The 12,410-nt window shown below is 35.8% G+C and overlaps 2 protein-coding genes and 1 pseudogene across 21 annotated transcripts in view; all 3 read right to left on the bottom strand.

The window, feature by feature from the left end:
* On the bottom strand, positions 1-927 carry LOC127449488 (odorant receptor 131-2-like). Its single transcript, XM_051712959.1, has one exon. It carries the CDS (start codon positions 925-927, stop codon positions 1-3), a length of 927 nt encoding a protein of 308 aa, XP_051568919.1.
* A 1,693-nt stretch (positions 928-2,620) lies between these two features.
* Positions 2,621-3,627, bottom strand: LOC127448814 (odorant receptor 131-2-like; annotated as a pseudogene).
* Positions 3,628-7,275: 3,648 nt separating this feature from the next.
* LOC127449477 (matrilin-4-like) overlaps positions 7,276-12,410 on the bottom strand; it is a 32,171-nt gene continuing 27,036 nt past the window's right edge. For all 20 annotated transcript variants that reach the window (XM_051712941.1, XM_051712929.1, XM_051712934.1 and 17 more), the window contains one exon: positions 7,276-8,266. In XM_051712941.1, the coding sequence (XP_051568901.1) occupies positions 8,206-8,266 (61 nt within the window). In that variant the 3' untranslated portion in view covers positions 7,276-8,205. The remainder of the gene's footprint in view (positions 8,267-12,410) is intronic.

Below are 12,410 nucleotides of genomic sequence, written 5' to 3'. Positions count from 1 at the left end.
TCAATTTTTTGATGGCACAATTTGTACAATAATAACTTTACAAGTAAAATGTTCTTTAATTTCTTTCACAAACTTCTGGTCTCGCACACCATATATCAATGGACTCAATAATCTCGGCATAATATTTGTGAGCAGATAATTAAAGAAAGTGATCTTTGTTCTGTGAATGGGGAAAAAGGGAACAAGAATCATATCCAATACAGGAGGGATATAGGATAGCATACAAAGAAGCAACTGAATGCCATGCAACAATATTGTATTCCTAGCCTTTCTTACTGAACCCTCTGAAGTTGCCTTTCTGGCTGCAAAAAAGACTCTGCAATAAGTGTAGATGAGAATGATCCACACCAATGACATATAAATTACTTGTGAAGCAGTAGTGCGGTCCTGGTGGCGTTTGGAGGAGAACACACTAAATGGGTAGCAAAGCACAAAAGAACTAAAGAAAGATATCGGCTGGGTTGCAGTTAAAATAATGATGTCTGCCAGAGAGGGTATAGCTCCTATAGCCCATAGCAAACAAATAAAGATGTAAGTCCTGTGTGGTGTGCATATCTGAGAGTGATGCAATGGTTTACATATAGCAATGTAACGCTCTATGGCCATGCCAGCCAGGTTCAAGGGTGTAATCATATAGGTGGTTGTGCCAAAGACCACCAGTGTGCAACAAATTGGAACACTCACAAGCGGCAAAGCGTAGGTCAACACATATAAAGTTACTGATATACAGATCATGAGCATGTCACTGATTACAAGGTGAATGTATAAAATATATCTGGAGTCTCTTGAAAACATTGGATTGGCAAAGAAAGTGACCACTAGCATTCCATTGATTAAATTAATGATCAGAGCGAGAGAAACAATCACAATGTTTTTGGCAAGAGCTTCTTCATAACCATCCACAATCCAGACAGATGTTGAGTTCATTTTCCTGTTCTCTGAAAGCAGTGATCTGTAACAGAGAGAGTTAAAAAGGGATGTGCTGTAGACACAAACTTTATTTAGTCCAAGCAGATTTTAGACTAAAAATCACTATTTACAGGAAAATCGAATGCATGGCTATAACCATTTACTTGCACAGTCAATTAGAGTGTTTGCTGCAAGATTGTTTTCATTTGTTCCATGTTGTCCTCCTGTCTTCTCAAATACTAGATCCAGCCCATTCCTTTCAGAAGTCTTATAGATAGACTTACATTAGAGTGGAAGAACTAGTTATAACTTGCTGGCAATGTAAAACTCACCTGAGTGAGTGGGGTGGTACTGTATGCCCTATATATGTGCTAAATAGGGCAGAGATCATGAATATTAAGTTTGTAGGTTATTGCCCGGGGGTCAACTGAAATTATTCAAACATAATTTGCCTTTGAATCAGTTACATTGCAGAGTTAGCATTGCAATTTAAATGCAGTAAATATAGTTCATTGTACCATCCAACTACCCTTAACAGACAGATAGAAAGACAAACAGACAGACAGACAAATGATAGATAGATAGATAGATAGATAGATAGATAGATAGACAGACAGACAGACAGACAGATAGATAGATAGATAGATAGATAGATAGATAGACAGACAGACAGACAGACAGACAGATCGATAGATAGATAGATAGATAGATAGATAGATAGATAGATAGATAGACAGACAGAGATAGATATAGAGAGAGAGACAGACAGACAGACAGATAGATAGATAGATAGATAGATAGATAGATAGATAGATAGATAGATAGATAGATAGACAGACAGACAGACAGATAGATAGATAGATAGATAGATAGACAGACAGACAGACAGAGATAGATATATAGAGAGAGAGACAGACAGGCAGATAGATAGATAGATAGATAGATAGATAGATAGATAGATAGATAGATAGATAGATAGATAGATAAAAAGAGAGAGAGAGAGAGCGAGACAGACAGACAGACACAATAATTAGACAGACAGACAGACAAACATACAGATACAGTAAATAGATAGACAGACAGACAGACAGATAGATAGATAGATAGATAGATAAAAAGAAAGAGAGAAAGAGAGAGACAGACAGACAGATAGATAGATAGATAGATAGATAGATAGATAGATAGATAGATAGATAGACAGACAGACAGACAGACAGAGATAGACAGAGAGAGAGAGAGAGACAGACAGACAGACACAATAGATAGACAGACAGACAGACAGATACAGTAGATGGATAGACAGACAGACAGACAGATAGATAGATAGATAGATAGATAGATAGATAGATAGATAGATAGATAGATAGATAAGAGAGAGAGAGAGAGAGAGGCAGACAGACAGACACATTAGATAGACAGACAGACAATCAAACAGATACAGTAAATAGATAGACAGAGAGACAGATACAGTAGAAAGATAGATAGACAGACAGACAGACAGACAGACATATAGACAGACTGACAGATAAATAGATAGAGAGAGAGAGACAGACAGACAGACACAATAGATAGACAGACAGACAGACAGATACAGTAGATAGATAGATAGTCAGACAGACAGACAGACATACAGATAGATAGATAGATAGATAGATAGATTTATATAAGATTTGTACATATAGTTCTCATGATGACCATATGGAATACTCTTTCATGCCAGGACAGCATGCAGAGCTCTCAGAATGTTGGCCATAGGAATATGGCAAGTTTGTGTAGTGATTTTAATTTTGCGGTTCTGCCATTCAAGATGTCGCTCACGGATAATAGCTTGGTGCGGGCTGCATGTAGCCACTGGTTTGCAGTGGCGTTTATGCCTCTCATGCCACAACACAACCAGGTTGAGAGTGGGGTACTGGTCGCCCTCTAGCTTCCTCTGAGCCTTGTAGAATGGTTGAAGAAGTTCTACAGGACATCTAGAACATCGGGAGATATGTTGTTGATTCTTCGGCTTTCAAGGTTTTCACGGAGCTCATTGTACACATCCTTGATTGAATCCAAGGTAAGGAACACAATGCTAAACCTGGTAATTAAAGATAATTAAAAAAGGTTTTTTTTTAACTGCCATTCAGGTATAACTGGGGTGAAAATCTTGTCTATAACTGGAATAATGTAGGACAACATACAGAGCATTAGCTGTACTCCATGTAACAGGATGGTGCTCTGGGCCTTTTTAGCTGAGTATTTATCAGTGGTGGCTTTTCTGGCTGTAAGCAGCACCCTACAATATGTGAATACAAAAATTAGCCACACAACAGATGAATACAGACCATGCATAAATTTGCTCTGTTCTTCATGGTATGGTGTTCTATACAGATTGGTTGTAATACAGAGAGCATTTGATGTAAAAATAGATAAAGGACGAACAATTGAAATGAGAACCAAGTCAGCCAATCCAGGTATAACTCCGACCCCCCCAAATCAGAGAGATGAGGAGGTATGTCCTGCGCACTGTGCAAATCTGAGAGTGATGCAGTGGTTTGCAGATGGCAATGTAACGCTCAACGGCCATACCGGCCAAAGCCAATGGAGTGTTCTTATGAGTTGATGATGCTATAATTAACAGTGTAAACAAAACGGAACAGGTACATTAGGCCATGCATAAGCCATCACAAAACGAATTACAGAGATACAAACCATTAACATATAATTTATAACCATTTATAATCATTTGTGTGCTATACTGAAACATTGTAGAATTCATTGCCCTTGTGCGCTCAGGTGAAATTCAGCGACCGATAGTATACGTGAAAATATTCCTATTGGGAAGATTTTATTTTATTTATGGTTACTCTTGTTTCCTTTCGATTCAGTTCACTTGACATTGCTGTAAGCACTATGGGGGAGTGTCCTACGACACAACCTTGTTGAAACCCTTATACAATCACACCAATCCTCTGATTGGCAATGGTGTCTGTGCCCCGCCCCTGTAGGCACGCAGTCGGCCTATATAAGCGGGAAATCTGTCACCATTTCTTCTGAATATTCTTCCTTCAAGACTGCAAACTTCGTCTTCGTCTTGGAACCCTTTCTGCTTTGCTGTCGATATACACTTACAGCAGACGGAACTTCTCAGCAAGATGCGAACAGGAGGACTCGTCGCCTGGTCTCAGTGCCTGCACCGAGTGGCTTTCCGTTCCCCTGTGTGTTCTGGTGAATAGTTCTCCACATCGCCGTCGAAGATGCTCTTGGTGAACGGGTTCTTCGCTTCAGACGCTCGTCGTTGATCAATGCAGCGCTTCAGCGAAACTCCTACCTGCTTTCCACAGCACTCCGACTGGAGTTACTCTATCCTTTACATATATATATATAAAAAAAAATTTTTTGTTGTTTGCTCATCTGCAATATGTCTATAAGACGTTTTGTCTCGGATGTCAATAAAACATTCAGCAGATGTCTTGAGAATTTTATGATTTAGAATGTTTGTAAATCTGATCTTTTTAAGATGTTTAGCAGATGTTAATTAGAATGAAACGCTTTCCAAATGAAACGCAGATGTACTATCTGCATTACATATAAGATTATGATTCCTAACCGTTGGCACTTTGAAACAGTGGTAAACAAACAAGCCAGTTAGTCTTCTTCATCTTTACACTCTATCCTGTCTATTCTGTGGTGATCACACACAAATGCTTCTTCAGATACTTCCAGAACTTTTTATCCCAGACACCATATATGATTGGACTCAAACAATGTGGGAGGATAAAGACAGTTAGATAGTTTGCTAATCGAATTTTGAGAAAGCGTCCTGGGAAGATGATATGCGTACGCCTTCCACACTGGGAGACACGTACGAGAGCATACACATAAGTAACTGCACCCCATGAAGCAAAATGGTGTTGGTCGCCCGTTTGACGTTCTTTTGGAGTAGAGCGCACAGGCCGCGAATATAGCAGCATTAGAAGACCAGCGAGAAGTAAATTCCACAGCCATAAGGATAAAGAAACAACACACCCCTACGCTGATAGTATACAAATGGAGAGTACAGTAGTGATCAAATACTGATGGCCTCCATACAACCTGTAAACTTTCAAAATGATTTTCCAGATGTGGTATTCAGAGTAGTCAGTTGCAGTACTATTTTTGGTAGTGTGGCCCTTCCCACAACAATAATCTGTTGTACACAATGGCTTTTCACCATTATTAGGGGCCATTCAGACAGAACGTGTTATTGAATAATAATTTAAAAAAAGCTAGATGCAGCGCAACAAATATAAAAGAGCGCAGGCACCCTGAAAGTTTTCTTATAACTTGACATGGCATCTAAAAAACATGTCGTTCAAGCAAAAAAATTAAATACATTTGTGATGTGGCACAACAGTTAATTATGGCCATCTAGCACATGCCCCTCTATGAACCTGATAACATAGTATTGTACATGGCAACCAGATCTACTAACACATCCAGACTGCTTCAGTCTGTATATTATCGTCACCATAGACTCAATGAGACCTGGGAAAGCCTTCTACTCAATTTTACTTAATGTAAAATGTCAAATGTAAAAATGTAATTTTGAAATAACTATGAAAACGCTGTGATTTTGACACAAAGTTTAATCATAGTTACATCGCTGCTACTTTATTGTCTCTGTATTTTATGCAAAAATACATTTTATGAAATTTACAGTAATGATTGTTTCATGTGCAACTGAAGCATCTGAATCAACTAAAGATTACTATATATAAGGCTGTTTCTTTAGAACATTTAAATTTCATATAGAGCTGTAGAACACATAAACCACATTTTTAAAAATGTAGAATATTTGGAACCTTTAGAAACATATTTAAAGAAAATGTAGATATGTTTTATTGCCACTGCATTTTATGCTCCATAGAAGCAACCGAATCAACCACAGATTTAAGGTAATAAATATTATAGAAGAGGTTGTTTCATTTGAACATAAATTTCCTAATGCAATAAAAGTAATATAGATCATTTAAAATATTTAGAAACATATTGTTTATTTAATACTTTTTAAAAGAAATTCCTGCTTTGTTTATCAGTCCACACCCCTCCTGCAGGAACTTTGTGGACACCCCTTTTTGAAAACCCCGGCAGTAGTCGTCTATCAGACCATCAAAGAGATCAATGCATAAGGCTGCACATTTTCATCATTATGTCACACAATAGTGAAAAACAAAACACAAAACACCAGCCTCTATTGAAAATCCTGCCCTTTTCTCAACATGAGTTCATGTCACTAAAAAAAGTTATCACTCACAAAAGACGTCTTTGTTGAGACAAACAGACATTTGTCTTTTCAACGTCTTGAGTATTGGACTCTAAGCGAGGGTATGTTTGAGGTAATTAACACACTTCTAATAAGGCTAGCGGGACTCGCTGACATTTCACAATGTCCACTGAGTCTAGAGCGAGTGAAAGTGAAAACATGAGAGACAAGAGTCTCTTGGGCCCTTGAGTTCTCATTAAGATCTGCAGGCAAAGGTCAAACCCTACCAGGAACACTTGTTGTTGAGAAGCCCATATCCCAGGGAGCTATTAGCTATTATTGTTTACAGATGCCACTTTGGTTGATATTTCTATAGCAAATATATAGCATATTTGTACATACATTATTTTTTGTTATTTTTTGTCTTATTGTGTATTTCTATATACAGCTCTGGGAAAAGAGACCACTGCAAAATGATCAGTTTCTCTGGATTTACTACTTATAGGTATGTGTTTGAGTAAATGAACATTTTTGTTTTATTCTATAAAGTACTTACAACATTTCTCCCAAATTCCAAATAAAAATATAGTCATTTAGAGCATTTATTTGCAGAAAATGACTGGTCAAAATAACAAAAAAGATGCAGTGTTTTCAGACCTCGAATAATGTTTTAGAAATCAATATTTGGTGAAATAACTCTGATTTTCAATCACAGCTTTCTACCAGTCTTTCACATTGCTGTTGGGTGACTTTATGCCACTCCTGGCACAAAAATTCAAGAGGAAGATGGATGGCCACAAGCCATAAAACAAAGCCGAGCTGCTTGAATTTTTGCACCAGGTCAAGCCTTTATTCACTTATTTTTACTTTATTATCTTTATTCTATCACCAAGACAAATTCTTTATGTAAGCACAATTGGCAATAAAGCTCATTCTGATTCTATTTTGTTATCTTATACAATAACATTCATACATTTTTAAGTGTGACAAAGTATCCTAAAGTGTACAAATACTTTCTGGGGCCACAAATAGAATTTTCTTTCAAACTTCTTTCAAAGTTTTTGGAACAACTGAAAGGTAGTTTTTATACATAGTTTTACACAGTAAAAGAATACAGAGACACTTTGAATGTTTTTTAAAAAGAGTGTTATTAAGAAATATCCAAAAGTACAAGAATTCACATATAAAAGCTTTATAATGGGGCCTTTTTGCAAATGTCTAAAAAACATAAAAACATTAAGATCCTGAGGCCAGAGCATTTTGAGGTACTTTTAACTGGTTTCTAAATGTGTAAATTACACTTTAATAGTAAAAAATAAAATAAAAGCTGCAATCTTAAGGGGCACTTAAACATATCACCCTATTTCCTCAAATTTTCTTTTATATCTTTAAAATGATAAAAACCATTCAGGCAGTTGTTGATTTACATATCTTTTTTTTGCAGTCCAGTCAAACAATTATCAAATATCAGACATATTTCTCTGACTGTTTTAAATATTCAGGCACAATATTGACGGAAACAGCTTTCTAGCAGAACATTTTGCTGTATTAGACTCACTTGGTATCAGTATTTTGTACTGATTGTAAACTACTGATTCAAAGACAGTTTTTACAACAGTATAATGTGTAACTAATAGGGTTTTTTTTTCCAGTATAAAATTTGTACATAATTGAAATGTGTTTTACTTAGAATTTAACTGCAACAATCAAATGGCACAGGTCCCAGTTTCATACAGGTTTCCAAGTCTGCACTTGTGCAAAGCCAAAAACAATGCAAATATGATGGAGATGATAACATTTCTGAGTGGTACGATTACAAGACTTCATTTCCCTTTTTAGTGGATAAATGCTATTATAAAACTTGCCATAAATACAGACTTCTCTATAAACCAAATAATACAGATCATGTATAAATAGGGAAAATTGTCAGCCATGTCGAAAATGGCACATAATGGGTCTGCTACTGTCATGTCACAGGTGTCTACACCTTTACGATTTTGGTTTCATTGAAGGACACTTGTCACCATACGCGACCCTTCCTCGTTAGTTGGTTTGTATGAAGTGCTGTTTCATTTTCTCGTGAGCAACTGGTTCTCCAGAACTTCCAGTCGCTTGTTCATAGCTGACAGTGAAATCAGGTCAAGGAATAAGAATAAATTATCAGTCAGTACACCATAATTACTATGCATGCTTCTGTCACAGGCATTATACTGTATATTGAAACTACTGTCAATTGTTACATTTTCTGAGTACAGTAGGTGTATCATTCATGGAGAATGAGGTATCATTCATGTCCATATCACAAATGGTGCAGGACGAGTTATTAAGTATTAGTTTAATACTTACAGAAAGGTTGGGCGCTTGTTCAAATAGTAATAGTGAATATGAATATTCTTGACTTAATAGTTGCAATAGAGCTCAATATGCAGCCTGATCTCATAAAAATGTAAATTTTAAAATTAAATTAAAAATAAAAGTTATCCCAAACAGATGAGATTATTGAGGTTAATGCACTACCAAGTTTTAAATCTACCTCCCTACCCTAAACCTTAAACCTAAACCTAATCGATAGTGTCAGAAAAAGCAAATGTGACACAGAAAACACAATTGCTGAAGCAACCACATAATTTTGGGGTGCTTTTATGACAGTATTGGCTCACGTACTTGTACTCCAGTCCTTTTCATCGCAAGTGCAACGCTCTATCAGTTCAGCAACTGCGCAATTTGAACACACTTGAACAAGCATGTAAATGCAGTTGGTTATGTAATGCAAAGGTTAAAATGTATCGCCTTTCAATTCATGCCATTTAAAAAGTGTTTAGATATCATAAGAGAACATTCTGTTAGAACAGGGCAAAAAGTAAGTGTTTATAAACTGATAACCTGTCGTTTTACTCGTGATTTGTGTGAAAGGGAATAAAAGTCATTGTTGTTGTAGCGCCACCAGGAAAGTGCTGCGATACATCAAACGAGCCACATAAAAATCATTTAGCAAAACTGTAAGGATATTAATGTGATTCTATGTGACCAGGTTGTCAAAATGTCTGATTATGTGCACTAACTACCAGACCATAGCTTAGACAGGACTTCACTTAGTAAGATCTGTACTTAACCTATGATAAGAGCCTGTCACAGGACAGCATGCTTTCTTTATCAGCTCATCAAATTCTAGCTAAATGGATGCAATGTGGCAACGTGCATCAACATCCAGTTGAGAAACATCTGTTTCTGGACTCAGTAACTGTACAAGGGATCTTTTGAGGGTTGATGAATGATGCTGAGTGAGAGATCCATTACAAAGAGCCATTGAAGCCTGTGATCATAGAGGTTTATGTGAGGAGCCAAACCAAAGGGGCCGGTCTGAAACACACTGGACCAACAGACACAATTTGGACTCTCTTTATATAGAAGGGGCCCCTGTCCTTTAGCTTCTTTGTAATAATGCATAAATCTACAGGCTATATATGCCATCAGAAGCACCAAAAGTGTACAATCATTTAAAGCAAGTCATTTAGAGTGCAAATATTCAGCATAAATATATTCAGTATATATATATATATATATATATATATATATATATATATATATATATATATATATATATATATATATACTGTATATATTTATGCTGAATATTTGCTCTCTAAATAACTGTATAACTAAAAGGTGCTTGCCCATGCAAAATTCACCACCACAACACTAGGGTGTATTGTGTATGATTGCAAGGCCATTTTTTGCGGATTTCAGTTCCCAGCATGCTTTGCATGAGACTGGATAGGAAGAAAAAGTGTTGAAATTAAGTGTTATATTATGAATTTTTGAGCAAGATGAGAATAGGGATTAGTGCATGATTAATTTTCTGTTATATTGGCATTTAAAAGGCGTGTCCAGCCTGGTCTCATGAAATTTACGTGAGCATTGTAACATTTTTGCAAAACTGAAATTGTGTGCTTCATTACACGTTTGGCTGCATTTTTCAAGTGAAATGTCCAGCGGGGGGTGCCAAAATCGAGTGAAATGAGGTTGTAATCAGACGAGTTAAACGTACCTCCCTAACCTACAAATTTACCCTAAACCTAACCAAAAGTGTCCGAAAAGATAAATGAGTCTTACTAAACAGACATCCTTACCTTAACCAACTCCTAACTCTACCCGATAATGTTTTAAAATGCAAATAAAAAAAAATAAAAAAATATTTGCTGAAGCAACCATGTGATTTCATATTGCTTCTCTAATGCCACTTTCACTTTAGTGCATCTTTGGCTGGACTCGAACCGTGGCCGTCGAGTCCAAACTCCAACACTCTATCATGTGAGCATCCAAGCAAGCTAATGATATAGAAATAAGTGTCTATATATAGGTAGGTCTGTAATACAAGTGTTAAAATGTATAATTTTTCAAATCATTCGTTAAAGTAAAAGTGTTTTGATATCATAACATAGCGGGGGTGAGTAATAGAGTGAAAAATACGTTTTCATAAAATCAAAATCGGCAATTGTACTCGTGATTTGTGTGACAATGAATAAAAATGCACAGTTGTTGTAGCGCCTCTAGTGTTCATTTCACCAGGAAACTGCAACGAAACATAGAAAGCGGCACATAAAAGTCTGTTTGTAAAAATGTATATAGCGTAATGTTCATTCTATGAGACCAGGTTGAAGGTGTCTGATATGCTGGAGTTTTGGGAATTACCAATGTGGTGAAGAATGGCGCTTGTGCTTACGTTAAGGATGGACTTTCAATTTCAACTTGGTTTAAGTGCTGATTAGCTCTATAAGCAGTGCAACAGTTTCACTGTCTTACATTTGCTCACCTGGGATTTACTAATCAATTAAGTCGGTCCAACATAAGAAATTGTATTAAATAAACCTTAGTAAACAGAGTTTGGCGAACCTAATGAAGTTGAGTTAAAACTACTGTTGTTCATTCATTTTACCTAATCCAGCTACATTATGTTGGCTTAATGAAACTTGATCTGAATGAAAGACTTTAAATTACTTGTAAAAATTCTACAATTCAACTAGGTAAGGGTAATGACATTTTTTGAGTCATTTACTAGAGTATCTGGGGTGATTCCTATGTGGTTGCTTACAAGCCAAAGTCAAGATATGGCTCAGGTTGCTCCATCAATGCAAGTCTGGGTGAAAATCATACATTTGATCAAGTAATAGCACACACCTGTCCTCAACAAGCTGCACGGTTTGATGTAGGGTACAATGGGGCTAAAAGCACCCCTTAAAGGGATAGTTCACCCAAAAATAAAAATTCTCTCATCATTTACTCAACTTAATTCCATCCAAGATGTGTTTGATTTTCTTTCATCTGCAAAACACAAATGAAGATTTGTAGAAGAATATCTCAGCTCTGTAGATCCATACAATGCAAGTGAATGGGTGCCAAAATTGTGAAGCTCCAAAATCCATGTAAAGGGAATATAAAAGTAATCCATATAAATTCCCACTGTAAAAGATGTCCCTAATTTTAACGGTAAAAGACTGTAAAAAAAAAAAGTAAATTGGTTAACGAGTAGTTACCATAAAATATACATAATTTTTTATATATATATTTAAAAAGACAATACATGTAGTTTTATGGTAAAATGCTGTAACAATTAATTTCTTATTTTTTTTAATGTAAAAATTTGGATTTTCCCATATAATTAACGGTTAAAATGTATATTATGTTTAACAAGAGAGTACTGTAAAAAAACAGTAATCAGGCATTTCCAGAATTCCCTGTAAGACCCATTACATTTCATAATATTTTATGGGAATAGTTATGTTTCTTCTTATTTTTATATCAGTTATGTGCTTTGAGGTGTTGTGTGTTATATCTGATGTAGTTTAGTTAATGTTTATTGTATTATTTTAATTACAAATGTGTTAGCCTGATGGTGTTAAGTGTTTGTGTGAGTGACACTGAGCACTGTCTCTACATGTTTATTGGTCATTGCTTCTGGAAGGGCCAAAATTGATAACTTATAAAAGTTTATATTTTGTATTTATCGTTTTTAAATGTGTTTAGGGTAGGTCTACTGTTTGTAATTACAAAACTGCTAGTTTGTCTTATAGAAATAATGTTACATCTAACCAGGTTAGAATGAGCATTTCAGTGGGACAAACTATGCAATATTAATGGTCTTTTCACTTGTTTTTTTAAATATAATAAAAACATCACTTTTATTATTAGTTTCTGTCTCCGCATTTTCATTTTATAGGCCCCAGATATAGCCCTCCATCTGCTTGAATTCAGTAATATATATATATATATATAT

This window comes from Myxocyprinus asiaticus, chromosome 12 (assembly GCF_019703515.2).
Source record: "Myxocyprinus asiaticus isolate MX2 ecotype Aquarium Trade chromosome 12, UBuf_Myxa_2, whole genome shotgun sequence".
Taxonomy (NCBI): Eukaryota; Metazoa; Chordata; class Actinopteri; order Cypriniformes; family Catostomidae; genus Myxocyprinus; species Myxocyprinus asiaticus.
This window is presented reverse-complemented; position numbering and strand designations above follow the sequence as displayed.

Coding starts and splice junctions, on each gene's coding strand:
- LOC127449488 (XM_051712959.1), bottom strand. CDS start 927: ATGAACTCAACATCTGTCTGGATTGTGGATGGTTATGAAGAAGCTCTT.